The 27,983-nt window shown below is 46.7% G+C and overlaps 1 protein-coding gene and 1 long non-coding RNA gene across 3 annotated transcripts in view; one reads left to right on the forward strand and one right to left on the reverse strand.

The window, feature by feature from the left end:
- Window positions 1–1,994: 1,994 nt before the first annotated feature.
- LOC115085272 lies at window positions 1,995–27,786 on the reverse strand. Its single transcript, XR_003854774.1, has 3 exons — window positions 27,611–27,786; window positions 25,864–25,966; window positions 1,995–2,154 (listed from the first exon to the last, which is right to left on the reverse strand). It is a non-coding gene; the product is annotated as an uncharacterized LOC115085272 (long non-coding RNA).
- The window catches only part of THOC1 (THO complex 1), a 191,480-nt gene continuing 191,206 nt past the window's right edge, over window positions 27,710–27,983 (forward strand). Inside the window, exon 1 of one of the 2 annotated variants that reach the window (XR_003854773.1) lies at window positions 27,710–27,943. Coding sequence is in view for 1 of the 2 variants with exons in the window: in XM_029591099.1 (XP_029446959.1) it covers window positions 27,896–27,943 (48 nt within the window). In the remaining variant the exon portion in view is untranslated. The remainder of the gene's footprint in view (window positions 27,944–27,983) is intronic. The other variant, XM_029591099.1, reaches the window with a different exon arrangement.

A 27,983-nucleotide genomic window follows, 5' to 3' on the forward strand; every position in this document is an offset into this window, starting at 1 on the left:
GCTCAGGAGCGCTGAAGACACAGGAGCAGGACACCAAGGAACCTGGGACATCAGGAAGCGGAAGATCAAGACGAGACACCAGGACACCTGGATGAGGACCTCAGGCACGAAGACTTGACTTGACATGACATGAAGACGAAACAATGAGAAGCTCCACGAAGAAGACCTGATGGAGCTCTGGCAGGCAGGAGCCTCCAGAGTGAAGTAACTCCAATGCAAGGCAAAGACGTAGTACGAAGACAGTCCTTTTATAGGGCTCAAGCAGGAAATCAGGCCATAGATGGGGCCAGCAACACTTCCTGTGGCTGGCCCTTTAAATTTAGTAGAAAGGCGCGGCCACGCGCCTAGGAGGAAGGAAGCTGACTGTGCAGGACCGTGGACAGTGGTCATGCACCGACGATGCTGATGCAGACGCAGGGCTGGGCCTGGAGGCATGCCCCAAAGACAGCAGCGGCTCCAGCCGCTGCAGGAGGCCCCGAGGGCGACTCCAGTTGCTAATCCAGGCCGGGGCTTGCGGCCTCTGGCCGCAAAGATGTAGAAAGTGGCAGCGGTGGCTTCCAGCCACAAAGAGAGGCAGGGAAGTCCGCAGCTCCGGCCGCGGTGAAGACCAGCAGAAAGGGCGGCCTCCGGCCATGTGAAGAAGGCAAAGTCCGCAGCTCCGGCCGCATAAGAAGGCCTGATAATGGCGGCGTCCGGCACTACAGCAGAAGCAGCATGGGGTGAGGTGAGCAGAACCTGCTCGCGGGGGTTAGCTCCACGGGCAGGGCAGGGTTCATAACACCAACTGACCAGAAGGCAGGGAGTTCAGAAAAGGGGCTTGTGTCAATGAACAACATTCAGTTTCACAGGAAACTGTAGCATGAAGTGAATTTTCTTTTCAACTAGATGAACACATATGGGTGCAAAGGCCTTGCGTTTTGCTGCAACTATAGCGGAGTAATCCTGGAATATTAATATCTGGGCACCTTCATATATAAGCGTGCAATTAGCCCCGTAAGCTTGCAAAATATCAATCTTATGCGCAGAGTTCAGCAATTTCACGATGACAGGACGTGGCTTAGCCCTTTACACAAGTTTCAGCCCAATTCAATGCGCTCTATCTATTCTGAGTTTGCCATATTTCTTGCTAAGTTGCAGCACCCGGGGTAGCCAAGCTTCCAAAACACCGGCCAAATCTTAATCACAAATAGACTCAGGAAACCTGATGAAATGAAGGTTATCTCTATGCGATCGGTTTTCTAAATCATCTAAGAGCTTGCTGAGCGCGGTCTCATTTTAGCCTATTTACTTCCGATTCCAGTGTATTTATTTATTTTATTTATTTAAAAACTTTTCTATACCGTCATTAAGTTAGGTACCATCATAACGGTTTACAATAAGGCACAAATATTAATATTGGAAACAGATAATAAATTATATCACTAAACATGTGCCAAAACTTTACGGTAACATAGATCATTATAATTATTCATAATTGGGTGTGTTTATATCATGTCCATACTTTTTGTAACAGGTTTAAAATAGAGAATTTATATAATCTTATCCTTTGGTGGTGCGTAAAAAATTTAAAATACATATAATATATACCCGTATAGTTTGGGGTAGTGTGCTTGGGTGTTCTGCAGATCGCTTTTCTTTTTTCCCTGTGTTCTACTCTCTTTTCTCTTTGTTGAATGCTTGTTTAAATAACCATGTTTTTAAATTTTTACTGAAGGTTTTGATGTCTCTTTGTAAACGGATCTCAGCAGGACCTGCTAGGGAAAGCGCTCTTTCCCTTACTTGGGTTAGTTTAGCTGTTTTAATTGAGGGGATGGTCAGTAAAGCTTTATTTGCTGATCTCAGGTTTCTGTTAGGGACGTGTACGCGAAGGGCTGTATGCACTCAATCCATTAAGTCTGACACACTCGCCTGCATTTCCACAATTTGTTTATTGGAATCCATGAGCATCAGAAAAATATCATCAAATTTGGCATAAACCTTATCAAATTTGCCTCTAAAGCAGCAACCACCACGGAAGCTACCTCCATACTTCTAGCGTCCACTACTTCTGGCGACGGAGGGGCACTAAAGGGAGCCACCATCTTCTGAGTCATCATTTTAGACCATTCCTTTTCGCGACGTTGTGGGTTGGAGGCCATAAAACTGCCAAAGTCCCTTGAAAAACAGACAACACAGGCACTGAAAAGTCTGTGAGACAGGAGCAACCGGCAATACCAATCAAAACAGAAAATAAACCCAGTTTAAAAACCAAAACAGGAGGTGGGGATCCGGAGCTATGCAGGCACATGTCCTACACATCCATAGCATCATGTGACACCCCCCCCCCCCCCCACCACCACTACTACTGCTTTTTAATATATTTATAAATGACTGAAAATGTGAACAAGTGAGGTGATCAAATTTGCCGATGACACCAAATTATTCAAAGTTGTTAAATCACAAGAGGATTGTGAGAAATTAAGAGGACCTTGCAAAACTGGGAGAGTGGACACGCAAATGGCAAATGAAATTTAATGTGGACAAGTGCAAAGTGATGCACTTAGGGAAGAATAACCCAAATTATAGCTATCTGTCACAAGGTTCCATATTAGGAATCACCACTCAGGAAAAGGATCTAGGAGTCATTGTTGAAAATAAGTTGAGATCTTCTGCTCAGTGTGCAGCAGAAGCCAAGAAAACAAACAGAATGCTAGGGATTATTAGGAAAGGAATGGAGAATAAAACTGTTGCGATCCCCCCTGCTGCTGCGCTACAGGAGGTCTCTTGAAGCCAGGGCCTCGCCTGTGTTCCATCCGGGACTTGCTCCAGGGCCTGAGAGGCCTAGCTGTGCCTGTGGCTTGCATGCCTCATCTATTGTGGGTGGGGAGGAGGCGGGGACGGCCAAAGGCCGCCCCGCCCCTTAAAGAAACAGGGAGAAACAGACAACTAAAGAAAGGGAAGGAGAATCCATTGCACCCCAGCGCCCCTTTGCGAGGGCGCCGGAGACCACCAGCACGGGACAAAGGAAGGGAAGGCAGGAGGGGCGACAAAACAAGAGGCCACCAGGACACACGCGGCCGAAAAAGCAAGCAGGAGGCTGGAAGCAGGAAGCAGCAGCAGCCGGAACCAGCAGGCAGCAGCAGCAGCAGGGCCCAGGAGCAGCAGCAGGGCTGGAGGCCCAGGAGACCCAAAGCCACAGGGCCGGAGGCCCAAGAGAGACAGCACCACAGGGCCGGAGGCCCAAGAGAGACAGCACTACAGGACCGGAGGCCCAGCAGACACAGCCCCAGGGCCTGTGTTCCATCCGGGACTTGCTCCAGGGCCTGAGAGGCCTAGCTGTGCCTGTGGCTTGCATGCCTCAGCATTTGGACTTCCTGTTGGGCGACGCCCTTCCCTAGGGGCTGGCCCGCAGCTCTCTACCCTAGTTATAGGACCAGCGGTGGGCGGTCCTGGCAAGCTCCTCCCAGGGAGTTGCCTTCTACCTCCAGTATTTAAGGACTGTCTGTTCATTTGCACCGGGCCTCCGGATCGGGCTCTACAGTCGTCTGTAACTTTGCCGATCCAGGTCCCCCGGTTTCGCCTATGCCTTGATGGGTTCCTGTCCTGTGTCCCTGCCTAGATGTATGTTCCTGTTCCTGCCAGCTGTAAGGACTTCGGATGTGAGTATCCCAGCATCGGAGTTCCTGTTCGCCTGGGTCTTCCCCGCACCCTCCTTCTCAGCGTGGTCCGCGACCAGCCTTCCTGGGCTGTGTAGGGCGCGTCTGGGACAGGGTGGTCCGCGACTCAGTCCCACGGGTGGGCTGAGTAGGGCGCCCTGATGGACAGTGCAATGTTTCCGTCCAGCCTTGTCTACAGTGTCTGCTTCAGCCCTTGCCCGGATGTCTTCCTGTCTCTGCCTTGACCTACGTCCTCGTCTGGTTCCTGAGCCTTCTGTCCTGTTGGGCCCTGGAGTGGCCAACAGGAGGGATTCGTCCCACGGGCTCTTGAGCTTCTGCCAGCCGAGGGGGCTTCGGATGTGAGTATCCCAGCATCGGAGTTCCTGCTCGCCTGGATCTTTCCTGTGTCTCGCTTCAGCCCTTGTCCTGATGTCTCCGTCTTGCTTCAGCCTGCTTCAGCCCCCGTCTGACGTCTTCTGTATAAGGACTCTGTCTGCCCTCGCCTCTGTCCGGCCTGCTGCCCATTGCCGTTCCCTGCGGCAGGTCCGAAAGGGCCGGGAACAGTCGGAGGACCGTTCATTAGTCAACTTCCCCGTGTTGGCTACCATGGGCATGCAGGCCCGGCTGAGGGTCGGACTCCCTGCTTCTGTTCCTGCCTGCCTGGCTCACCATGCCTGCTCAGCTCACCTCCCACGGTGTGGCTGGGGCTCCTCCCTAGCTTTCGCCGTGGCCCAAGGGCTCACCACCCGCCCGAGACGACCGCGCCCGCGAGCGCTCGTAACAAAAACAGAGAATACCATGCCTTCTGGTCACCTCATCTTAAAAAAGATAAAGCATAATTCGAACAGGTACAGAGAAAGAAGACCAAAATAAAGGGTATGGAACAATTCCTCTATGAAGAAAGGCTAAAGAGGTTAGGACTCTTCTGCTTGGATAGGAGATGTCTGAAGGGGAGATATGATAGAGGTCTACAAAATAATGAATAGTGAAGTACGAGTAAACATTAATCAGTTGTACTTTTTCAAAGAGTACAAAGACCAGGGGACACACAATGAAGTTACTAGGTGAGACATTTAAAACTAATAAGAGAAAATATTTTTTTTTACTCAATGCATAATTAAGTTCTGAAATTCGTTGCCAAAGGATATGTTGAAAGCTATTAGTGTAGTTGTGTTTCAAAAAGGTTTGGACAAGTTCCTGGAGGAAAAATACATTAACCATTATTAAGGTAGAGTTGCAGAAATCCACTGCTTGTTCTTGGGATAAGCAGCTTGGAATCTATCTACACCTTAGGATCTTGCCAAGTACTTGTGAACTGGATTGGCCACCATTTGAAACAGGATACTCGGCTTCATTGACCTTTGGTCTGACCCAATATAGAAAGCCTTATGTTTTTATCTTCTCTCCTGTGTTAATGTTAAATTACCCCGTCTTACTGCAGGAGTGGGGTCTGCTATGGCTGGAAGCCAGTGGTATTATCTCCTGGATTGCAGTGACACCTAGTGGACATGCCTGAAATTGCTAGGATTAAATAGATATTTTTCCAGGATGTAAAGTTTTTTATTCAAATTGGAATCAGAACTTGGGTGTGTAGTACCTGCCTAGAGCCAATAAAGATCAGGGAATCGATTGCTAATGAAACTTTTTCATTAGATATAAATATAATGTTGCCTTTTGTTTAAAGTCAGACAGAGAGAGAGAGAGGGAAGGGTAGAGGGACTTAGTGATGAGATGAGGTTTTTGACCAGCCTGCTGGCTGCTATAACGAAGAAAGAAGCCGTTTCAGGTGGCTAGAAATTTCCCTTGTACCCATTTTCTAAACAAAAGTACTTATATAGCAGTACTGAGACAGATGTTTGTCATTTTGTAGTGAGGGGAAGAAATGTGAGTTTAAAATATTTCTTGACTTTGTATTTCTAGCTAGACTAACAGTATTCAGAATAGTATCTGCACACATTTAGTATTAGACTGATTCAGTTGCAAGAAACTTTGTCGCAAGTAGAGAGGTAATTCTAATTTTTCTTTTATATGAGAGTTTGGACATTTTAATCCTCAGGCAAGTTGATCCTGGATCCAACTGATGTGCTTTCCGAGCAGCAGCTGCTTCAGTTATCAGCTGGCAAAGGAGTTCATCGCAAAGATTCAAAGCCATTGCGAGATTTAACTGAGAACTTGTGCTATTATTTTGGCCAGAATTTAGGTGGGAATTTTGAACTATTTTGCAAGTGACCTGAACTGAAATTCAGGGCCAGGTTAGTGATTTTCTTCTATAATTTACAAAACTAATTTTTCAAATTTTCCAGTAGTAAGAATGTTTTGCTTTTACTATAATGCCATGTGTCTGTTTGCTATAGACTATAAGAATCCTGCATTATGTAAATGTGTATGCACTGATTTCATATGAAATACTTGCAATAGTAATACATTGTGGGATTTATGTTATTGTGTGCCATTTTTATTTTCTGCTTCGGCCTCTTCGTCCCATCCCTGGGAGGACCTTTAGTTGTGTGGGAGTTACACGTACCCCATCCTATTTATATGGCCCCTCTCATAGAGGGTGGGAGTTTACATTTTGAACAGAACATACATGGGTTATTTGTGCTTGGGGAAGTGGTTGACCTGTTTCAGGCTTGATTGTTTCCCGCCATACAACACTGTGCTGGAAACTTTGCTTTCCCTTTTCTTGTGCTCCCTATACATAGAAACCACTGGAAATGCTCTCATTCCACCCTAGGGGATAAAACTTAACACTGCATTTGACTTATAGAGCCACTTTCCAACACAGTCCATTTTCAGGCTCCCACAGCTGCAGGGCTCCCCACCAAATCCAATCACCGCTACATGTCTGTGTCTCGCAAAACACATCAACCCTAGGCTTCTGAAATTCAGAATCAGACCCCTGGACCAACTCTCCAGTGCCACCTCATCATCAGCACTTCACAAACTGATAAGAAAACTGCCCCTCCTCTACTCTCTCTCAGGCCGATACAGTACAGTGCGCTCCAACGGAGCGCACCGTTAGCCTGCTCTTGGACGTGCGTTTTCCCTTACCCCTTATTCAGTAAGGGGAGGAAAACGTGCATCCAACCTGCGGCACGGAATAGCACCCTCAACATGCAAATGCTTTTCTGTGCCCTCAACAAGCAACTGCTTTTCTGTGCACCCTCCGACTTAATATCATAGCGATATTAAGTCGGAGGTCCCAAAGAGTGTAAAAAAGTTAAAAAAAAAAAAATTGAATTCGGCCCGCTGCTGTCGGGCCGAAAACCGGATGCTCAATTTTGCCGGCGTCCGGTTTCCGAGCCCGTGGCTGTCAGCGGGCTCGAGAACCGACGCCGGCAAAATTGAGCATCGGCTGTCAAACCCGCTGACAGCCGCCGCTCCTGTCAAAAAGGAGGCGCTAGGGACGTGCTAGTGTCCCTAGCGCCTCCTTTTGCCCGTTTTTACCGCCGGGCCTAATTTAAATACAGAATCGTGCGCACCGGCGGACTTTACTATACCGGCCTGTCTGTGAGCCTCCCCCTGGTCCCCCTTAGCTCTTCCAAGTCCCTGTCCTTGTGCACGGGGCAAATTTGTTTCAGTAGCAGGATCTTATTTAAAATTTTTAAAAATTGAAACTGGGTGGACTGATGCAGTCCATTTTGATCATGCTGGCAGTTAGTGCTGTTTTGTTATGGGAGGTTTATTATACTGTGATTCAGTTTACTCATTGCTTTCTGAGGGTCACGCATGCACTCATCATTTCTTACATTAGACCTAATCCCATATGAGCTCCAAGTGTCTTTTTTGTAGTGATTTCTGGATGGCATCACAGCAATGCTTGTAAATATAATATAAGTGATCTTTTTCCCTCAGAAGACTGTACTGTGTTCTTTTTTTCATGTAAAATCAGTTAAAAATCCATAATTCTTAATTGTGTGCGTGGAGAGTCAGATAGGGGTGTGTGTGTGTGTGTGTACAAAGTTACAAAGGTCACCTAGGGTATCTAATACCCTTGCGCCAGCCATAAGGGGCACTAAATTACATGGGGGCGGGGGGGAAGAAGAATGACTAGCCTGCCCTGGGCACCAGTATGTCTCATCTGGCCCTACATGTCTGTGTCCAGTACTGGGAGCAATACTTGATGTAGGGTGAGTTACTAGTGTGCACCAAATCTGACGGAGCTGCGACCTCTCCTGCTCACCTCCTTTCTTCCTGCACCATCAAGTCTGGGAAGAATGGCGGTCTCTGCTAATCCCCACCAACCTCTCCGGCGTTCCCTGGACAGCGTGGGCGCTGCCGACTGCCATCTTGGATCCGGAATTACTTAGGCACACGCACACGCGCAAGGGCCTCCTTTGTACACGTCATGGCGGGAACCTCGGGGGCGTCCCCTCCCGATGAAGTCAATCCAATAATGTATTTAACCTGACCAGTCCTTGCCTTCTACGAGTTTCCAAGGAGTTCCCTCTTGCTGAATCCACCTCCTTCGAGGACTTCCTGTTCCTGACCTTGGTCTTGGCATCTGACGCTCTGAGTACCTGCTCCTCGGGGGCTCCCCTGTGTTTCTGGCTATCCGCTCCTCAGAGGGCCTTCCTGCCTGACTGCTACCAGACCTGCTTCTCAGGTATCTCTCTCTCCTGGAACAATCTCTTGTGAGTACCTCTACTGACATCTACATTATGAACTGTATTGGGATTCGATCCTCAGGCCACTGCCGCCTCTCCTCCAGTAGAAGCTTTTTAGCATTTCCTTCGCTGCAGAGCATTGTCACACCAACTGCGGGAGCCACTTCCGGGTTCTGACATCTCTACCAGTTCTTCAACATCTAACTGTACAGACATCCTCGGCATACCCCGCTCTGCGGGCCACTACCGTATCTGTATTCCTGAGGTGCCTACACTTGTCAGAGGGGATCCCCAGCCTACCTCGCTCTGCGGGTCACTACCGGATCTTCTCACCTGTGGCAAACCTCTGGGTATCTCCCACTGCTCTGAACTGTACTATTATATCTCCAGCTCTGTGGACATTACTTTTTCCTTCCTTCATAATAAAGTCTCTACCTACAGTTGTGTCCCATGCCACCGAGACTACGCCTGCTGATGGTGAGGCTCACAGGGCTCCTCCCTGTGGGCGGAGATACCTCTCATCTCAGCCCAGGGTTCACATTCTTACAAAAACATAACACTCAGAGCAATCATCTGATGATCTCTAGCTTGCAAAACAGTGCAACACGGCAGTAGTGAGAGCCAGGGAAAAGTCAAAGTGCCTAGGGAAACGTAAAACCAGTAGAAAAAAAAGGAGGTGATAATGCCTCTACAAATTATTGCAGTTTTTTTAAATATTGCATTCAATTATGGCGACTGCATATCCAAAAGAATATTGATATAAGCAATGCAGAGAAGGCCTACCAAAAACATAAAGGAGGTAAAAGGAATTTTCTCCCATTCTGTGCCTACAGAAAAAAAAAAATCTTTATTCAATAAGACCCTAAATATGTATAATCCTTGAGGAGAGGAAGGAGAAAGAGAATATATCAGAGGCATTCAATCACCTCAAATAAATAAATACAAATAACGCAAGCATTTTTTCAGTGGAAAGGAAGTTCTAGAACAAGGAGTCATAATATGAGGTTTAAAGAGGGTGGGAACTGATGAGAAATTAAAGGAATTTTTTTTTTTTTTTTTTTTGCAGAAAAGATGGTGGATTTGCAAAACAATCTTCCAGTGCAGTATAGCCAGAGAGCAAGTAGGATCTGGAGTAGTACAATGAAAGAGAAAGTGGGGCAAACTAGATGGACCTTATGGTCAGTATCTGCTCTCATATTCTATGTTTATGTTTCAGAAAAAAAATAACATTGAAAAGCTCGTAAGCATTCATGAGCAAGAAAGTCCCTAAGCAGGAAAGAAATCTTTAAAAAATTTGCAATTAGACCCTAAGAATACACTCCCACATTCACAGCAGATTTGCATATGACTCTAATAATGTCAAGGCAGTAAAGCGTTGCAGAGCATAAGATGTCAAAACTAAACAGACTGTTTATGGAATCACGGCCTTTTCAATTTGTTCATGGAGTGCCGAGGATGGCGACATCAACTAAAATAAGAAGTATTTCATCTAGCCTTCCCAGTAGACCACAGAAGCAATCTGGCTGCAATGGCTGATTTACTCCAGAGCTGTACATTCCATATGATTTATCCAATAAAGGTGGCAAAGCACAGCCTGACTAAGGCTGACGCTGGCGCTGTTGAACAGATGAGGGGTGACATGCAGGGTTTTATTCTTTGTAACTAATGGATTGAAGCACGTTCTGAGAGCCCTGACCAGTGACCCCTGAAAGAAAACAATTTACTCATCTGAGGTGTCAGTTTGGATTAGGAAGCAGTACAGTTTTATCACAGAAGGGGGAAGGAAAAAAAAACCAAACCCCCAAGCACAAATGCTATGTTTCCAATTGTCACTATAAATCTTTCATTAAGGATACTTTGACATGAAGTTTCCATATAGGCAATCCAAAGTATAGCAATCTATTTCCCACTTCTCTCAGCTGAGGTCACGCTCCTGAAAAAGATACATTGATTACACTGTGAACATTTATCTTCCAAAGACACTGCTATAATAAGAATGTGACGATAGAATGCGTACACAAGGAGCTATAATAGTGAAAAATAAATAATGTGACTCATACGGCCCTCACCAGATGCAATACTATTGGGGGACAGGCCAGGTTATTGTTCTGTTACATATGCAATCTCTTCCTGCCAGAGGTCACAAGCCAGATCTTTTTCCCTCCCTAGCACCTGCAGATATTGCTGCCAAAAATAAAAAGCCCCAGATTCTCTTCTCAGTTTTTTAGATACGAAGTTTGAGCTGCTTCTCACTAAAAGGTTATTTTGATTGCAGGTGTCTCTTGGTGATGTTTCTACTCAGGAAGCTTATGTGCATAGTTTAGGGAGCACCAGTATGAGTCTCCTACAAATAAATGGAGTTACATAGAAATACAGAACATGACAGTAATGACCAAATGGCCCTTCTACATCTCCTGCTCAGCTTTATAGTCCCTACCTCTCCCTCAAAGATCCCCTCTGCTTCTCCCAGGCTTTCTTGAATTCTAATACTAACCTTGTCTCCACCACCTCCACGGGGAGGCCATTCCATGCATCCACCACCCTTTCTGTAAAGAAATATATCCTTAGATTTCTCCACAGCCTCTCCACTTTCACCCGCATATAATACAAAACTCAAGCAGAAATCTACAAGTACAGGAACAAAGATCTAATTAAGCTTAATGGAAAAATAAAAGTAATAAAGCCACACTAGAACAGATCAACAATTTGCAAAAAAACTGATATAATATTAACATGACTAGTTCTTAGTCTTGGTCCCTTTCTAGGATGCCCTTGTACTGTAATATAGAAGATGTTAAGGAAGGTTTAACTGCATTGCAATCATGCAAAGTAATTCAAAGAACACCTTAAGCAAAATTGTAGCAATAAGTCTTCAATCTGGTCTTTCCCTAACTATTCACTTGGTATAAATAACTTTCTGTAACTTGTGGTTTTGTCCTAATGTCTTGGTGACTTGTGCAGGGCTCCATGTACGTACAATTCTACCACTAGAGGGAACTAGACTGATGTTGTCTCAGGTGGTTAGGACTCAGGAAAGATCCTTTATCCATCCTGTAGCAGTAGTGCATGATTCCTGTAGATCAAATGAAACTCAGGAATTGCGGTGCATCAAGTAACTGACTACAGGTCTTGTGAGGGTAGTAGAGCTCACAACAAATTGGCCCAAACACACAGTATACTCCAGAAACCTTACGTACAAGTACAAAATATCAAAAATGGTTTGCTGGTAACTCTTTATATCAATACAATTGGCCACACCAATATTAATTAAATGTAATACATTTTGTAGTTTTGTAGGACCAATACGCAAAGAGTCTGTATGTCAATCAGACCCACCATGGAATGGTCACATTACTTTATTTTATATTTGAACTATTTTTAGAATTTTTTGTATATTATGTCTTAAAATGTTCCATACTGCCACAGGAGACCCAGTGCAAAACAGACAAATAAGCAATTTTGGTCAAATAATCCAGACGTCAAAACAACCCTAATAAAATATCCATTCAAAAGGACACAGTCACAGTACTTAACTCAAGGTAAGATCCCAATGCGATCGCATTTTGAACCAACAATTCTGCTTCAGGGGAAACAAAGAAATCAACACATCTTGCAGAAACAATCTTCTCTTAGTGGCATAGACAGTGGCTGCTTAAGTCCTTCCTCAGCGGTCTGCTTTCAGACCTGCAAACTTAGAAAACATGGCGAACTACAGGGCTTTTATACCTCCTCACTGTAGAGCTCAGACAGTGAGCAGCGACTTTTTCTGCTTCTGTTTCAGACTTTCCACTGGTTTTCAGGGACTACATTAGGATACAGAAGACTGAAGCAGTGAACTGTCCTACTGTCATTCATGGACTCTCCTTTCTAGGGGCCCTCTATAAGAAGCCCTAGTCTTCCAGCTGCCATTCAGCCCAAAAATTCTGGGCTTTTCTAAGCACTTCTCTTTGCACATCAGCAAGGAACCTGTTCATCAACATCCTCCTTTTGGGGTTCTTTTCCTCTTCTTTCCCCAGTCCACTCTCAGCTCTTGCGCGTATCTGAAAAACTGGAGGCGTCACCCAAACAAACGCTGTCACTGCCTCCCTGCTTTGTTGCTCCCTGTAGTCTCTCTCAGTGATGGTAGCCTCACCAGCTCTACTACCCTCCCTATCATGGAGACAAAGGGATAAAGTGAAAGCTCTACAGGCTGCTGCCATTATTACTCTTTCATTAAGCCTGATACTCAGACTTCAGGTTATGGCAGGAAGGTGAGCAAATGTGGGATGTAGGGCTCCTGTATGCTGCTTGTGCATCTGGCTTCCCTGGAGCCCTTCTGATCTCCTAATCATGCTAAATCAACAGGATAAAGCACAAACATTAAATATGTAGTTTTAAAAGTGCTGAGAATTTGGGACATGAGCCCAAAAATCCTACGAAGCAACTGGGACAAATCGAGAAACACAGACACTGTCATGGCACACACAACAGCAGAGGAAGGTGAAAAACTTGTCAGTGCTCTCCGAAGAAATGGTCACACAAATTTCTAAAAATGTAACATTGCACTTGATAAGAAACTGATTAAACTACAAGTGGCTATAGAAGATATAAAGGAGGGCTTGGGAAGGACACTCGAAAAGATTAGAAACTGCTGAATGTAGAATCTCCTCTCAGGAGGAGAGGACCATGCAATTAGAAAGACAAGTTGCAGAATTACAAACCCAAGCCACACGACTGTTAGAGCGGGCAGAAGATCGAGAAAATGGGCAGCACAGAAACAATCTCCATATTATCGGACTCCCCAAGTCAATAAAGGATGCTGAATTGCAAAACATAATTGAAAACCGGCTGCCCAGGGTGAATTGTGAACGCACACATCATGTGAGCACGAAAGACAACAGAGGAAAATCGCCCATGAACTATGGTAGCTAAAACACTGAATTGGGCAAACAAAACAAAAATTTTGAGAACTTACCAAGCAGCTGGAGAGCTGTTTAATGATTACTTGGTGCACGTGGCTGCACAGCGAAGAGACATGGCACCGATCTGCACAGAGCTCTACAAGATAGGGGTGTCATGTGCTTTGTTGTACCCAGCAAAGATAAAGATGCAGCATCGGGGTACGATATGTGGTCTAACGACAAGGAGAGAAGCGAAGAGTTCTTCGCTGCTTTGAACAACAATACAGAGTGATGTTACTTGCTGAGCCAGTATGTCTGTGATTTCTTTTAGACAAGTTTTGCTCTTTTGGAAAATGACACGGAAGCAACAAGGATAGAGAAAGCTTGGCGCATGGTGCTCTTGCTCTTCCTCTATTGATTCTCTGAGCAGCATTGTTGTCTTCGGTTAACGAAAGAACTGCATGCAGCTCAACTTTACAAATGAAAACATTTTTTGCTAACTTGGGGCTTTCTACATTTATGGATGTACACTAGAATTTAAGCCTTGGGCTATTTCTAATGTTGCAATGTTAGTTTGATGGATGCAGAGCGATTTTTGTTAACTGTGCATACAAAGGTATGATTAGCAGAGGTAGTAAATGCTGGGAGTGTTCTAAGGGAAGTCAACAATAATATAGTACTTTTTATATAATCTAGTAGGACAAGAGAGCTTTTGCCTGGGCACAATTCAGTGTGGGAGGAGGAATATTGGGGTGTTGGTCCCTTGGGAAGCTGGGATGTAGGAATGATATGCTTATACTGTATGGTGTGGTGTGCAGTGTGGATGGTATGTATATGCGTGTATGGGATTGATGAAGGAAGCAAGTAAAAATTACAAGGAAGAGATAAATGTTATCAAGCTGAGGGGTGGTATGGAACTTTTGATCAGCACGTTTTCCTCTTGGGGGTCTAGGCTGGGAGGCCTCTGGGAAACTGTTTAATGTAAATAACAATTACCCCCCACAATGTTGGGGTAAACAAATGGTAGCATAAAAAGACATAATGGTAGGAGTTAATGTTATTACTCAAAATGTATGTTGTGACTGTCGAAATCCGGAAGTGGATCCTTGGGCCGACCAACGCAGAAGGACAGTCGGGAGGCAGAACACACGCTGGAAGGACTGAGACTTCACCTGGAAACCCGTGACCCCTCCAGAGGAGCTGTGGGAGCCCGGGTTGCTAGGACTTAGGAGTCTTCGCCCTGGAAGCCCGAGGTCCCCCCAGGAGGAGCCCGTAGGGACCCGGACCGCTGGGACTTAGGAGAAGGAGCCGAAGGACCCAGGAAGCGGAGACACGAACCGGAGTCAAGGCAGGCGGCTGGTAGGCAAAAGCGGAGTCACGGACCAGAGTCAAGGCAGGCGGCAGGCAGGCAGAAGTGGAGTCACGGACCGGGGTCAAGGCAGGCGGCAGGCAGGCAGAAGTGGAGTCACGGACCGGAGTCAAGGCAGGCGGCAGGCAGGCAGAAGTGGAGTCACGGATTGGAGTCAAGGCAGGCAGAATCCAAGAAACCAGGCAGGTAGGCAGGAGTCAGAAATCAGGCAGGCAGGCAGGCAGAGATTCCAGGAACGAGCAGGCAGGCAGAAATCAGGAACCAGGCAAGCAGGAACGGCAACTAGATACTCAGCGAGTGACCACGTTGCAAGGCAAGGTAGGGAGCGCAGGGCTCGGGAGGCCCAGGTTCCAGCGATTCGCGGCGCTCGGAGGGAAGGTAAGGGCCCGGTCACTAAGCCAGTGACCGGGATCGTAACAATGTAGATGGAATTCATGCTCCAGTAAAGGGGAAAAAGCTGTTAAATACGTTCAAAAGGATGAAATCACAAATAGCGTTCCTACAAGAGACTCATCTTTCACATACAGAGCACATTAAGCTAAAAAAAGACTGGGTGAGGCAATGCTATTTTTCATCTTTTTTCTCGGCGACAAAGAGACATTGCTACTCTAATATATAAACTTCACTTTCAATTAGAAAAAGTTTCAAGATGAGGAAGGCAGATATATTATTTTGCTGTGGTCTGTGCTTAATAAAAAATTGGCTTTTTGTAATATTTACACTTCAAATTTACATGAGCATTCTTTTTTCCAAAATGTAGTGATGATCCTGCTGGATCTACACATCATAGCAGGGGGGATTTCAATGCAGTAGCTGATTGGGTTATGCATGGATTGTTAACCCCCTAGGTAAAAAGAATGAAAAATCTATGGGAGCAAATTTTGTATGTGCAGAACTGGGTATGATGGATATCTGGCGTGTCTTCCACCCTGGTGAAATGGATTGCTCATTTTATTCTAATCCTCACGATGCCTACTCCAGACTCGACTATATTCTTAGGGGTAGATTTTCAGAGCCCTGCTCGCCTAAATCCGCCCAAAACCGGGCGGATTTAGGCGAGCAGGGCCCTGCGCGCCGGGAAGCCTATTTTACATAGGCCTCCCGGCGCGCGCAGAGCCCCGGGACTCGCGTAAGTCCCGGGGTTCTCGGAGGGGGGCGTGTCGGGGGCGTGTCGGGGGCGGGCCCGGTCATTGCGGCGTTCCGGGGGCGTGTCGGCAGCGTTTTGGGGGCGGGTACGGGGCGTGGCTACGGCCCGGGGGCGTGGCCGCGCCCTCCGTACCCGCCCCCAGGTCGCGGCCCGGCGCGCAGCAGGCCCGCTGGCGCGCGGGGATTTACGTCTCCCTCCGGGAGGCGTAAATCCCCCGACAAAGGTAAGTGGGGGGTGTAGACAGGGCCGGGCGGGTGGGTTAGGTAGGGGAAGGGAGGGGAAGGTGAGGGGAGGGCAAAGGAAAGTTCCCTCCAAGGCCGCTCCGATTTCGGAGCGGCCTTGGAGGGAACGGGGGGAGGCAGCGCGGCTCGGCGCGCGCAGGCTATACAAAATCGATAGCCTTGCGCGCGCCGATCCAGGATTTTAGTGGATACGCGCGGCTCCGCGCGTATCTACTAAAATCCAGCGTACTTTTGCTTGAGTCTGATGCGCAAGCAAAAGTAGGCTGATCGCGCTTCTTTTAAAATCTACCCCTAATTGCAGAAAGTCTTTTTCCTAGACCTAGAGTGTCAGATTCAGAAATAGGCACTATTTCTATATCTGATCATGCACCAGTTAAAATAAGGCTAGAAATAGGGGGCTCTACGCAAAAAGTGTTCACTTGGGGGCGGATTTTCAGAGCCCTGCTCGCGTAAATCCGCCCAAAACCGGGCGGATTTACGCGAGCAGGGCCCTGCGCGCCGGGAAGCCTATTTTATATAGGCCTCCCGGCGCGCGCAGAGCCCCGGGACTCGCGTAAGTCCCGGGGTTCTCCGAGGGGGGCGTGTCGGGGGCGGGCCCGGTCGTCGCGGCGTTTCGGCGGCGTGTCGGCAGCGTTTTGGGGGCGGGTACGGGGGCGTGGCTACGGCCCGGGGCGGTCCGGGGGCGTGGCCGCGCCCTCCGAACCTGCCCCCAGGTCGCGGCCCGGCGCGCAGGAGGCCCGCTCGCGCCGGGCCTCCTGCGCGCCGGGCCGCTTGCGCGCGGGGATTTACGCCTCCCTCCGGGAGGCGTAAATCCTCCGACAAAGGTAAGGGGGGGGTTTAGACAGGGCCGGGCGGGTGGGGAAGGGAGGGGAAGGTGAGGGGAGGGCAAAGGAAAGTTCCCTCCGAGGCCGCTCCGATTTCGGAGCGGCCTTGGAGGGAATGGGGGTAGGCTGCGCGGCTCGGCGCGCGCCGGCTATACAAAATCCATAGCCTTGCGCGCGCCGATCCAGGATTTTAGCAGATACGCGCGGCTCCGCGCGTATCTACTAAAATCCAGCGTACTTTTGTTTGCGCCTGGAGCGCAAACAAAAGTAGGCTATTCGCGCGCCTTTTAAAATCCGCCCCTTGGTGCATGTATCAGCCTGTATCAGACTGATGCCTTTCAAAACTATTTGCAAGAAGCATGGAAAGATTTTATGGCTAACAATGATCTACTGAACACATCTCCTACTACCTTATGGGAAGCAGGGAAAGAAGTGATGAGAAGGAACCTAACAGCATACACAGCTGAACGGAACAGAGAATTAATCAGGTTAACTAAGCTTCTGAAGCAAGATCAAGATTAACATCTTGATCTTGCTTCAGAAGCTTAGTTAACCTGATTAATTCTCTGTTCCGTCCCCCCTGCTATGATGTGTAGAACATTAAAAAAAATCTTTCCATAGAGAACAAAACAGAAGGTTACCCAAACTAGAAATATGCTAAATAATCTTCTATTTCAAAGAGCTGTGAAATCACTAAGGTATTTTCAATACAAGCTGTACAAATACGGAAATAAGGCAAATAATTGGCCATTTTAGTAAAAGGGAAAGGGAAATGGTCGATCATAGCAAATATAAAGGATAAAAAGGGAAGAGCACAAACCAAAATCCCAAGAATTGCACAAAACTTTATAGACTATTATGTAAACCTATATAGTGCGTGCGTAATGAATGAAGAGCAACAGGAACGTTTTTTTGCAGGCTTCCGTTGGCCGCAAGTTGTGCAAAAGAAGTTGAATAGCTTAAATCTGCCTGTCCAGGATTCTGAAATTTTTCAGAGTATCCAGCGTGTTAAATTAGGGAAGGCAGTGGATTTAGACTGCCTGGAGACAGAATTTTGCAAAATATTAAAATTTTCGATACGTTCTCACATGACAAAGTTTTACGATGATTTTCTTAATCAAAAAGCACTGCCTACTGATTTAAATCAATCAGTAATGGTGATCCTTCCAAAAAAGAATAAAGATCTTCAGGAGAAAAAAATCTTATCGTCCTCTCTCTAATCAATGTGGACTTAAACATTTTTGCTACCATTCTGATGAGTAGGATCAATACTATTCTGTGGAAGTTGGTGCATCTTGATCAAACAGAATTTGTAAAGGGGAGTAAAAAATGTCCACAGGTTGATAGCAGCATTAAGTCAATTTAGAAATAGAGAGGCAATGGTTCTTTGTCTAGATGCTGAAAAAGCTTTTGACTCTGTCTTCTAGGAATACATGTTTTGAGTACTACAAAAGAATGGGTTCCACAGTGAGATGTTGGTCTGGCTTAAACAGTTATATAATGATTCATCTGCACACTTTCTTATGAATGGTAGTTTTATGGTAAAACGTGGAGTACACCAGGTATGGCCCCCTTCGTCTGTTTGTTCTAGCCATAGAACCCTTGGTGATAAAGCTGTGGTTCCTTCCAATGTATAGTGGTATACAGATTGGCAAAATTCAAATGCAATTATAACTTTTTGCATTGTTGTTTGTGGGTGACCCTATAAAAGAAATTCCAATAATACAGTCATTTTCACAGTTTCAAACATTTGCAGGATTAAAAATACATTTAGACAAATTGGAGGCTATGCCTCTGGATCCGAAGACTTCAGAGGAATAGCCAGGTGTCTAACCTTTCAAATGGGCTTTAGATAAACTAAACTTTTAGGGGTGTGGATTCCAAGGACGGTCTTCAACCTGTATAATCTAAATATTTTCGAGGCCCTCAAAGGTGTACAGATGCAGTTGTGTACATGGAAGTATCTCCCGATATCCTTTATGGGATGCTGTGCTCTTCTAAAGATGATTATTCTCCCTAAGATACTGTACAGGTTACATATGCTTCCATGTTGGCTGACAAGAAAAGATCTGAATTATATTAAATCCATGTTTTTCACTTTCATATAGAGAGGGAAGAGGGCAAACGTTGACTTTGATAAATTAACTGCATAAATTAAGAGATCCCATCTCTGGGAGAAGTTAAGTATAGGGCTATGACTTGACACTGGGGGCATCAATTTTAAAATATACTGAAAATTTTTGTTGACACATAAAGACACTTGTTTCATCACAGTTTGCTAAAAAGCAAAAAGACAGGCATATGATGACATGGGGTGGAGTTCTTCACTGTAAAAATTCATTTGGTGAAGCTCCAGGTTTGATGCCATCAAATATTTAAGAGGTTTCTGATACAAATAATTAGTGATTATGTACCCACATTATTTTTATTATCTAACATTACTGGTATGTGGTGAGTCAGTTACTGATTTACTTTAACATTACTGTAATATTGTTTCACCATCATGCGCATGACGCTTTGGAAAGAAAGTTGGGAGAAGTATTGATTGATTTAAATGAAAAGCAGAAACCACTTTTGGTAAAAATTTGGGATATGTTCTCAGCACTACCTTATCATGGAAGAATTGCATGTATGGTGGGTAATGAACTAGAGCTTGCAGATTACTAACTCTTCAAGTAGAAGTGATTACTATGAAAAAAAAGAATCCTTCCAGGTTAGGTACTTTAGAGATGCAGTTTCTAAGGACTCAAATGGAGCTTTCATCAGACAAGTGAGAACTATGTTGATGTCCCAAAGCACCAGCAGTTTCCAAACTGGAGGATGCAAATGTAGTAGACCTTTTATGAATCTTGAGAATAGGGAATGCATGGAAATAGGTGCTCTATTCTCTGGAGAATGGTAAACTACAATAGTGCTAAGATGTACGAACACAGATGAAATTACAAGTCCAAATTGTGAAAGATGGCACAAATAAGACCGGAGATGTTATGGTTCACAACTGAATAGGTTTAGGTTGTGTGAAGCATACCATTCCAACTAGCATTTCCATTTAAAAGAATAACTGCACCTGGTGGCTATGCCATCTGCTTGAGCACAAACTCCTTTCTCTTGATCCCTAGGAGTTGGTGGGGTTTCCTCATCTAACCCCCTAATTAATTGCCTTTATTTACTGCAGCTGAGTTCTAAGGAGAGCTGAAGTGTTTTAAATCACCTAATCTTACCAGGAGGAGATGGTGAACCATACTAAGCGCGTAGGATTCGAGAAGCCGTTGGCGGAGAAGATAAAATGGCGGCGGAAGGCCTGAACACAGATGGCCTCTCCGAGGTGGCGATCAAAGATCTTACCCGGGCCATCTCTGCTGCTCTCGCTGACCAACTGCAACGCATACAATCCTCCGTCGAGATTTGGGAGAAAATGGAGAGTTATGAGTCGGCACTTTCAGCAGTACAGCAGAAATTAAGTGAGCATGAGGAGCGAATGTCAGCCTTAGATTCCGAAGTGGCTGAGCTGGGAGGCACTGCAGGTCCATCAAGGATAAGCTCGAGGACCTAAAAAACTGCAGTAGAAGGAATAACCTGCGGTTCGTTGGTATCCCAGAGGCTGTACACAAGAAGATCTGACAAGACTTTGCAAAAAAAAAATCATACAGGAGCAGTTGCAACTTGATTTAAATATTCATCTGATGGTCATAGAATGTGTGCAATGTCTTGGGGCCGAAGGCCTGACCAGAATCGGCCCCGGCAAGTGATTGTCCTTATTTAAATTATTCGGACAAAGCCAGGAGTCTGCAAGCTTACCAAGCCAAAAAGATCTGGTAATCAATGAAGCGAAACTACTGCTATTCCCCAACTTCTCCAGCAATGTCCAAGCAGCGCAGAGGGAGTTCACACCATATTGTACCCGATTATTTCAGCGTGGGATTAAAATTTCCTTTCAATATCCCGCACGCTTAAATATTTTTCACAATGGTGCACTCAAGCTGCTTTCCTAAGTTCAGGAAGCCAAGGCATTCATGGATCAGCTTCCGGCGTGATGTGGTCATTTGCGCTTTTTTTTCCTGTCACTATATTACTGCATTTCAGTAACGCTCACAGGGCCGGATTTTAAAAGGGTTACGCACATAAGGTACGCGCATAACCCTTCTAAAACGACCCTGCGCGCGCCGAGCCTATATTGCATAGGCTTCCGGTGCGCGCATAAGTCCCGGGGCTTTCTTGGGGTGGGCGTGTCGGAGGGCATGACGCGATCGGCGCGTCATCTGGGGGCGGGGGGGCATGACGCGGTCAGCGCGTCATCCGGGGGCGTGGTTTCGGCCCGGGGACGTGGCCATGGCCTCCGGACCAGCCCCTGGACCGGAACATGGCATGCGGCAGCTGGCCCGGCGCATGCAAAGTTACACCTGCTTCGAGCAGGCGTAACTTGTGAAACAGAGGTGGGGGGGGGGGGTTAGATAGGGCCGGGGGGGTGGTTAGGTAGGGGAAGGGAGGGGAAGGTGGGGGAGGCTGAAGGAAAGTTCCCTCCGAGGCCGCTCCGATTTCAGAGCGGCCTCGGAGGGAACGGGCAGCGCTCGCCGACCCCGGATTTTACAAGATACCGCGGCTACACGCGTATCTTTTAAAATCCAGCGTACTTTTGTTCGCGCCTGTGCTGTCTTTTAAAATGTACCCCACAGTCTTTTTGAGGGTAACCGCCATTTTTAGATCTGCTCCCGGATTGTGTTAGTTTGGATTCTCTCGGGTCTTGCATGATGACAAAGATTTTTTCTTTTCATTTCTTTCCGAGGACCTTCTGAGATCTGTGACTGCTTGTGCAAATCTTGTTTGTCTCCTGGATGATCTGGACTGACATATGTTTTTTGCTGCACTTCTTCGCGAACCTACTCCTTTGGGAAATTTTTCTTTTTCCTCTTTTTTTTTTGTCTCTCCTTGGTGCCCAGTGAGTTGCCGGTGGGTTGGCGGGGGACCCTGCCGGTTCCGAGAGACCTCTACTGAGTGTGGTTGTCCTTCGTCAGTGGGGAAGAAGTGTCTACTTCTTCACTGGAGCAACGGGGATGCACCCCCTTGGGCTGGGGTTTGAGAGTTTGAGTTTCATACATGATGGGGGTTAATCAGGGTGTGCATGGTTTTGTGTGTATGCTGGCCTACTTGAGTTCAACAACATCATTTATTTTGTGTATGTGTGTTCAACGGGGGGGGGGGGGGGGAGCGGATATATGCTATGGGATCCCTCCTCCTAAGTTGTGCAGCTTACCGTTTTGGATTTATGCTACTGTTGATTTTCATGTCTAACCTTGTTTTTTCTTCCATCAATATCAATGGACTTCATTCCCTGATATAAAGGAAGAAACTTCTCAATGATTTGCGTAAACGTGGAGTTCATGTGACTTTCCTTCAGGAGACCCATCTGGATGACGCTGAACACAAGAAGCTGCAGCGTGAATGGATTGGACACTGTTTCTTCTCCTCTTTTTCATCTCGACAGGGGGGGGGATGGCAATATTGATACACAAGTCGATCTCATTTCAGAAGGACAAATGCTATTCCGATCCCAACGGTCAATTTGTCATTGCGGTGGGGGAACAAGGGATAAAAGTGGTTCTGGCCAACAGCTTTTTTTCTACAATCTCAGCTTGGGATGGCTATGCAGTAATTCTGGGAAGTGATTTTAATGTGGTAGACAACCCTTTGGTGGGTTGTAAACCAGCTAAGACGCCTAAGAAAAACCAAGCTGACCTGGGGGTGGGTTTCCTGTCCCAAGAGTTACGTCTAATTGATACTTGGTGTATTTTACATCTGGAGGACTGGGAATTTGCCTTTTACTCCCACATGCATGTGTACTCTCATTTGGATTATATTCTCATTTCTAAATTTCTTTGTAATAAGTTAGTAGTTAGTGAGATTCATGACATCCAATTTTCAGACCATACTATAGTTTTTATTACACTCAATCTGGTCCCATTGCCCCTGGGACATTTTCACTGGTCAATGCCCCCTTATCTATATCATGATAAGCACTTCGCTGTCTATCTTCAGGACAATTGGAAAGAGTATATTGAATTAAATTTGACACCCAGAATTGAGCCTATTCTTTTCTGGAGTGCGGCTAGGGCAGTCATAAGGGGTCATATTTTAGCATACCACACTCGCATTAAACGGGACAGGAACTCTGCTATTCTGGATCTGACTAAAAAAATTGTCACTACACCGGGCTCATGTGAAGGATCTTGGACAGGCCACTAAGGAGCAATTAGATGTGGCCCAGGGAGAACTCAGTTCTTTGTTAGATCTCAAGGAGTGACAGAACATATTATTTCTCAAATACAAACTTTATCAATGGGGTAGCAAATCTGGCAAACTGTTCGCTAGATCGGTGAACTCTACTGGTCGACCCAAGGGGCTTATTACCCATATTCAGGAACAATCATTGAATCTCATTACTATTCCTTCTATATCAAATGCTTTTGTTAGATACTATAAGTTATTCTATACAGCCGGGCCTATGAATGAGCAGGCTTATCAAGCTCTTTTTCGGGGACTGCAGCTACTGCAGCTGAGCATACGAGCATGAGATTTGCTAGAGATGCCCATTAACAAGGTTGAAATAAGTGGGGCTATCTGCATATTGAAGCTTTTAAAGCGCCTGGGCCAGATGGTCTTGGGCCAGAATTTTATAAACTATTGGGTGATTATACTCTTACCCCTTTAAAGAATATATTCCATTCTGTGCAGGATCAGGGTGAATTTGAGAGAGGGCATAATCTTGCTACTATAATTTTGCTCCCTAAATCTGGAAAGGATACCACTCTTACCTTGTCCTATAGTACTATATCCCTTCTTAATCAAGACATTAAACTGCTAACTGTAATCCTGGCCCAGCAGGTAAATGTTATCACGGAGGTGGTAGCACCGGACCAAATCGGTTTTATCAAGGGAAGGCTTTCCATTTCTCACCTTCTAAAAACCTTGATGGCAGATCTTTTTCCCAAGGTTGGCGATCGTAATGGCCTTCTTGTAAGTCTTGACGCTGAAAAGGTATTCAATCACGTGGAATGGCCGTACTTACTTCAGGGTCCTTGATAGTTACAAATTTGTGGATCTTTTCTTGTCCTGGGTCAAATTTTTGTATAAGCTCCCCCAGGCACAGTGTTACGCTTGGGCTCCGGTCAGGAGGCGTGAACACCACCCAGCAGGGTGGCTCCAGGTGGAGAGAGACAGGAAGCTAGAAACAGTGTCTGGTTCCAGGCTGGGTCAAGGCAGGCAGCAATAAGCAGTGTCTAGTTCAGGCTGGGTCAGAGCAGGCGGCAAGGAGCAGAGTCTAAGTTCAGGCTGGGTCAGGGCAGGCGGCAATGAGCAGAGTCTAAGTTCAGGCTGGGTCAGGGCAGGCGGCAATGAGCAGAGTCTAAGTTCAGGCTGGGTCAGGGCAGGCGGCAATGAGCAGAGTCTAAGTTCAGGCTGGGTCAGGGCAGGCGGCAATGAGCAGAGTCTAAGTTCAGGCTGGGTCAGGGCACAGTAAGCAGGGCAAGGCAGGTCAGAAGGCCCGTAGGCCACACACACACAGAAGGCCCGTAGGCCACACACCATAAGCGGGGCAAGGCAGGTCAGAAGGCCCGTAGGCCACACACACACAGAAGGCCCGTAGGCCACACACCATAAGCGGGGCAAGGCAGGTCAGAAGGCCCGTAGGCTCCACACACACAGACAGAAGGCCTGTAGGCCACACACCATAAGCAGAGCAGGGCAGGTCAGAAGGCCCGTAGGCCACACACACACAGAAGGCCCGTAGGCCACACACCATAAGCGGGGCAAGGCAGGTCAGAAGGCCCGTAGGCTCCACACACACAGACAGAAGGCCCGTAGGCCACACACCATAAGCAGAGCAGGGCAGGTCAGAAGGCCCGTAGGCCACACACACACAGAAGGCCCGTAGGCCACACACCGTAAGCAGAGCAAGCAGGTCAGAAGGCCCGTAGGCCAGGTGAGAACAACGAGGAAGGAGGCCCGAAGGCCGCGCAAGGAAAGGCCCGAAGGCCGCGCAGGGCTAGAGCAGGGAGCCCAAGTGAGCTCGATGCCGAAGCACCGAGGCAACTGTCAGACAGGGTTATAAGGACACACCCAGAGCACAGAGTGGACAGATAAGATGGACTGGGCCTGTCCGGAAAGCCAGCACTAGAGGGACCCCTGGTGGTGAGGCGGTTGCACTGCAGCCAAAACTGTAACACACAGCTGCTGGTAAATGGGACTCTTTCAGAAATATTTTTTTTTGGGTAGGGGTACAAGGCAGGTTTGCCCTGTCTCCCTTGTTGTTTGTCCTCACTTTGGAACCGCTGGCAAATTGCAGGCTCTCCGCTCCTTTCATGTTATTCAGAAAATTGGTTAAACTGAGTCTCTTTGCAGATGATCTGCTGCTGTATGTGGGAAATCCTGCTGACTGCTTGTAGGATATTATTGCAATCATTAGTCAATTTGGGTCTTTTTCTGGCTTCTTGATTAATTATGAGAAGTCTGTGGCATACCCATTATCCCCATCTTTGCAGCATAATTGTGCTGGCCCCTTCCCATTAACCTGGGCCGGAACCTCCTTTCGGTATTTGTCATTCAGGTAGCAAGATCCACTGAGAAACTATAGACTTAGCCCTACGTAACATTAAGGCCCTATTGCAGAAGTGGAAGGCTCTCCCTCTCTCCATTCTGGGCCATTGTGCCTTGGTCAAGATGGTTATTCTCCCTAAACGTTTATACCCGTTACAAATGTTGCCGTTATGGCTCAAGTCTTCGACTGTATGAGCTTATCGTTCTATGGTGGGGTCATTCATATGGCACAATCAGTGAGCAAGAGTGGGCTTCGATGCACCCAGGAATGAAGTGGGGTTGCCCTCCCTGACTTACGCATTTATAATGTTGCATGTCTCCTCTGATATGTACAAAAGTGGGTATCCTATCGACCCAAGTTTGATCTGGAGGGCTTGATGACTGATTGGATGGCACCTTACTCCCCGATCAACTTGGTCCATCTAAGCTCCAGTAGACTGCTATCCCTGAAAATTTCCACATTCTGGCTCACTGCTTTGCGTAAAGCCTGGCTGTGGTGGAGGGGGTTAATGGGTCGGAATGCATTGGTCTCACCCTTTTTGTAATTCATTGTCAATCAGGAATTTTTACCTGGCTTGGGAGCCTCTATTTTTCAGGAGTGGGTTGCCAGGGGATTCATAGTCTGGCTCATTTGGTGGATTCTGAATCCTCTTGTCTCTACTCGTTTCAGCAGCTGTGGGAAGAGTGTGATATATCAAGACACAAATGTTTTGCTTATCTACAGGTCCGCCATTACTGCCTGTCTGAAAAAAACAATGTGTTGCTCATCTCTCTAATGGATGCTGAGGATAGCTTTTTAGAGACTTCGCCAAGGTTTAACAAAATTGCCATTTGGGGACACAGCTTCTCTCTGACTTGCCCGCCCCACACTTGATTCGTCTAGCTGTGAAATAGGGTGCAGATCTGGGTATTGAGATCTCACCGCATTTAATGTCCCATGCCTTTAAGCTGGTAAGGCATTACTTAATGGCTTCTATGAAGGAAATTCAGTTTAAATTAATACATAGAACCTACATTACTAGGGTTCGGGGCGTCTTGATGAAATTGTGGGATTCAGATATCTGATAAAATGCAAAGTTGCTCTGGGAGACCTTTGTCATATGTTCAATGGGTGTTCTAAAATTACAGCCTTTTGGAACCAAGTCACGTCTTACCTAGACATGCTGCTGAGTTGTAATATTTCTTGGTCTGGGGAATCTGTATACTTATGCTTCTGGGATAAACGGTAGGGGTGTGCATTCGTTTGCAACATATTGGCAATTCACAACGTATATGCCATATTCGTTGTATGCGTGGGGGTCACGAAACATATGGCGAATCCCCCACCCTCCTGACCCGAAGACTTGCCAAAAGTCCCTGGTGGTCCAGCGGGGATCCTGGAGCAATCTCCTGCACTTGGGCCGTCGGCTGCCGGTATTCAAAATGGCGCCAATAGCCTTTGCCCTTACTATGTCTCAGGGGCTATCGGTGCCATTGGTCGGCCCCTGTCACATGGTAGGAGCAATGGACCGCCGGCGCCATCTTGTGCTCCTGAGACTCGTTTCGTGCCTTGGACCCTGTCTGGTACCCGCTCCTCGGGGGCCAGAGCACACATTGGGGACTCACTCTCCTCACCTACACCGCTCCTCAGGCTGGCTTGGCATCTCTTGGGTTCTACCCACAAGACCTCCCATTCCTTGGGACTATCTCTGGAACATCTCAGCTATTATCCACTATGATGCCTAGATCTTTTTCCTGGGTGGTAGCTCCTAATATGGAACCTAACATCGTGTAACTACAGCAAGGGTTATTTTTCCCTATATGCAACACCTTGCACTTGTCCACATTAAATTTCATCTGCCATTTGGATGCCCAATCTTCCAGTCTTGGAAGGTCTTCCTGTAATGTATCACAATCCGCTTGTGATTTACTCTGAATAATTTTGTATCCTCCACAAATTTTATAACCTCACTCATCGTATTCCTTTCCAGATCATTTATATATATATATTGAAGTGGCCCACACTTCTACACTTGCTTACGAGGTAAACCCGGCCCTGCTCGCCAAAGACATTGGGGCCTAGTTTCCAACTCATCACCGCAAATACCTCAGCTATCGTACATTTGGCAGTTTTTAAACGTGATCGTACATGATATGATGGCTCCAATCATCGCATAAACGCGATAATTATCGTACAGCCCCCATCTCCGTTCTTATATAAAGAATAGCAACACGATGGATCCAGTGACCAGAAAAGCCACGCTCTGTTGTGCATTACATAGTCGCCCAGCCACAAGAAGCCTTCAAACGTTAACATCTAAAAATCCTTGTCCATCACCATTGCACGTTCTTAAATTAAGCGCCTGACACGCCCATCCAGTAATAAATAATACACGTAATTATAATAATACTAGGACGTGCTTACGTCCCACTTCCTTCTCTAAAGTTCGTAAGCAGACTGGCTACGTGAGTGCGTGCCTCTGGACGTCTCCTTCGTTCCCACCCCCAGGCGTAGCAGCGGCCAGACGCTTTGACATCACTTGCGTTCGTATTCGCGCATCCAGTTCCCGGCTGTACGATAAGCGCTGGGAGATGTCGTCATCAGTGGGGGACCAGATTGAAAATGTCTCCTCCGTTATTCAGTTTGCCCGAGGCGCGAAGCCGCTTCACGGTAAGACGCGGTGGGGGAGCGGGAGAGGTTCCCAGCCTCT

The sequence above is a fragment of the Rhinatrema bivittatum genome, chromosome 2 (genome assembly GCF_901001135.1).
Source record: "Rhinatrema bivittatum chromosome 2, aRhiBiv1.1, whole genome shotgun sequence".
Taxonomy (NCBI): domain Eukaryota; kingdom Metazoa; phylum Chordata; class Amphibia; order Gymnophiona; family Rhinatrematidae; genus Rhinatrema; species Rhinatrema bivittatum.